This window comes from Benincasa hispida, chromosome 5 (genome assembly GCF_027475165.1).
Source record: "Benincasa hispida cultivar pf3 chromosome 5, pf3_genome.v1.1, whole genome shotgun sequence".
NCBI classification, from domain to species: Eukaryota; Viridiplantae; Streptophyta; class Magnoliopsida; order Cucurbitales; family Cucurbitaceae; genus Benincasa; species Benincasa hispida.
Window position 1 is genome coordinate 49,548,998 of NC_143482.1, and position 1,163 is coordinate 49,550,160.

The 1,163-nt window shown below is 34.6% G+C and overlaps 1 protein-coding gene across 1 annotated transcript; it reads right to left on the bottom strand.

Moving 5' to 3' along the window:
* Positions 1-290: 290 nt before the first annotated feature.
* Positions 291-821, bottom strand: LOC150036204 (uncharacterized). Its single transcript, XM_090313592.1, has one exon. The coding sequence runs from the start codon at positions 819-821 to the stop codon at positions 291-293; it is 531 nt and encodes a 176-aa protein (XP_090169718.1).
* Positions 822-1,163: the final 342 nt, after the last annotated feature.

The window sequence follows — 1,163 nt, forward strand, 5'->3', positions numbered from 1 at the left end:
CTTCTAGTGCCCATCTTCTTCGCAATGGAAACATTTTCCTTTGGGAGTTTTGTTTTTGTTTTTCTTAGCAGTGGTTTTCTTTTTCCCTTTTCCTTTCTTCTTCATTTGTACGAATTTGTCTTTCGAAGAAGAAGGAACAGACTTCTTGTTATCAGTGGGTTTCGTTCCAGACGTAGACCCTTTAAAAAACTTCTTAGGTTTAGAAATAAATATATTTCTTTCTCCTTCAGTTTCATCATCGTCTGATATGTCTGTAACTCGTTCAACAACGTGGTCAAATTATAAGTAATTTAGTTCATAACAACATTGGTTCTGAATGGCAGATAACTCTCTGGGAGAGATTCCAATATCATACTTACTTGACTCGTTTCATCTGTCATCGCCCTATGAGCCTCAACAACATTAAAATGGACTATCATATCGAGAGCATGTTCTCTAACGTTTGTTTCATCTTTCATGCGAGTAACGTAGACATACTTAATGGCTTTATGTCGAACAGAGGATGATGGTTGCCCGAACATCTCCTGAAGCGACACCATTATCTTACGAACGTTGGGCATAACCTCATGTTTCTTATTAAGTACATCAGATATATTTGCTAAGATATAGGCCTGAGCTTTCTCATTAGCCCTTACCCACCTATCATAGATGTCCCGAACATTTCGGTTCACTATTGTACTAGGAACCGGAGGACATTCCTCCATCAACACAAACCTTAAATCATCCACAACTACTATTATATTGATGTTGGATTTCCTGTTTGAATATCCTTCATCGTTAAATTTATGAGAAGCTAACAATTGTATGATTAAATTCGACATTGTTGAAACAATTTAAACAAATTTTATGAAATATTTATGCATCTAAATCCAATTTTTAGCAAAATAATAAAGTATCCAATAAATCTTTATCTATTTGCAATGACACTTTAGTGATTTAGAACAATTGCTACCGAGAGGCAGTCAAGAATTCCTTCACTGAAGCAAGATAATTCTTGACCAAATACTATATCAGAATAACTCTTTACTCTTATAGTTATTTTGGTTATCGTTTTCGGTCAAGATCTTTACTAACAATTAGTAATTCTTGTAAGTGTGACCCGCCATTTTTAGATTTTATAGAATGGTATGAATATGCCCCCAAAATAGAAGACAATACCAAAG

What these genes read in the sequence shown, in the direction of transcription:
- LOC150036204 (XM_090313592.1), bottom strand. Translation starts at nt 821, where the DNA reads ATGTCGAATTTAATCATACAATTGTTAGCTTCTCATAAATTTAACGAT.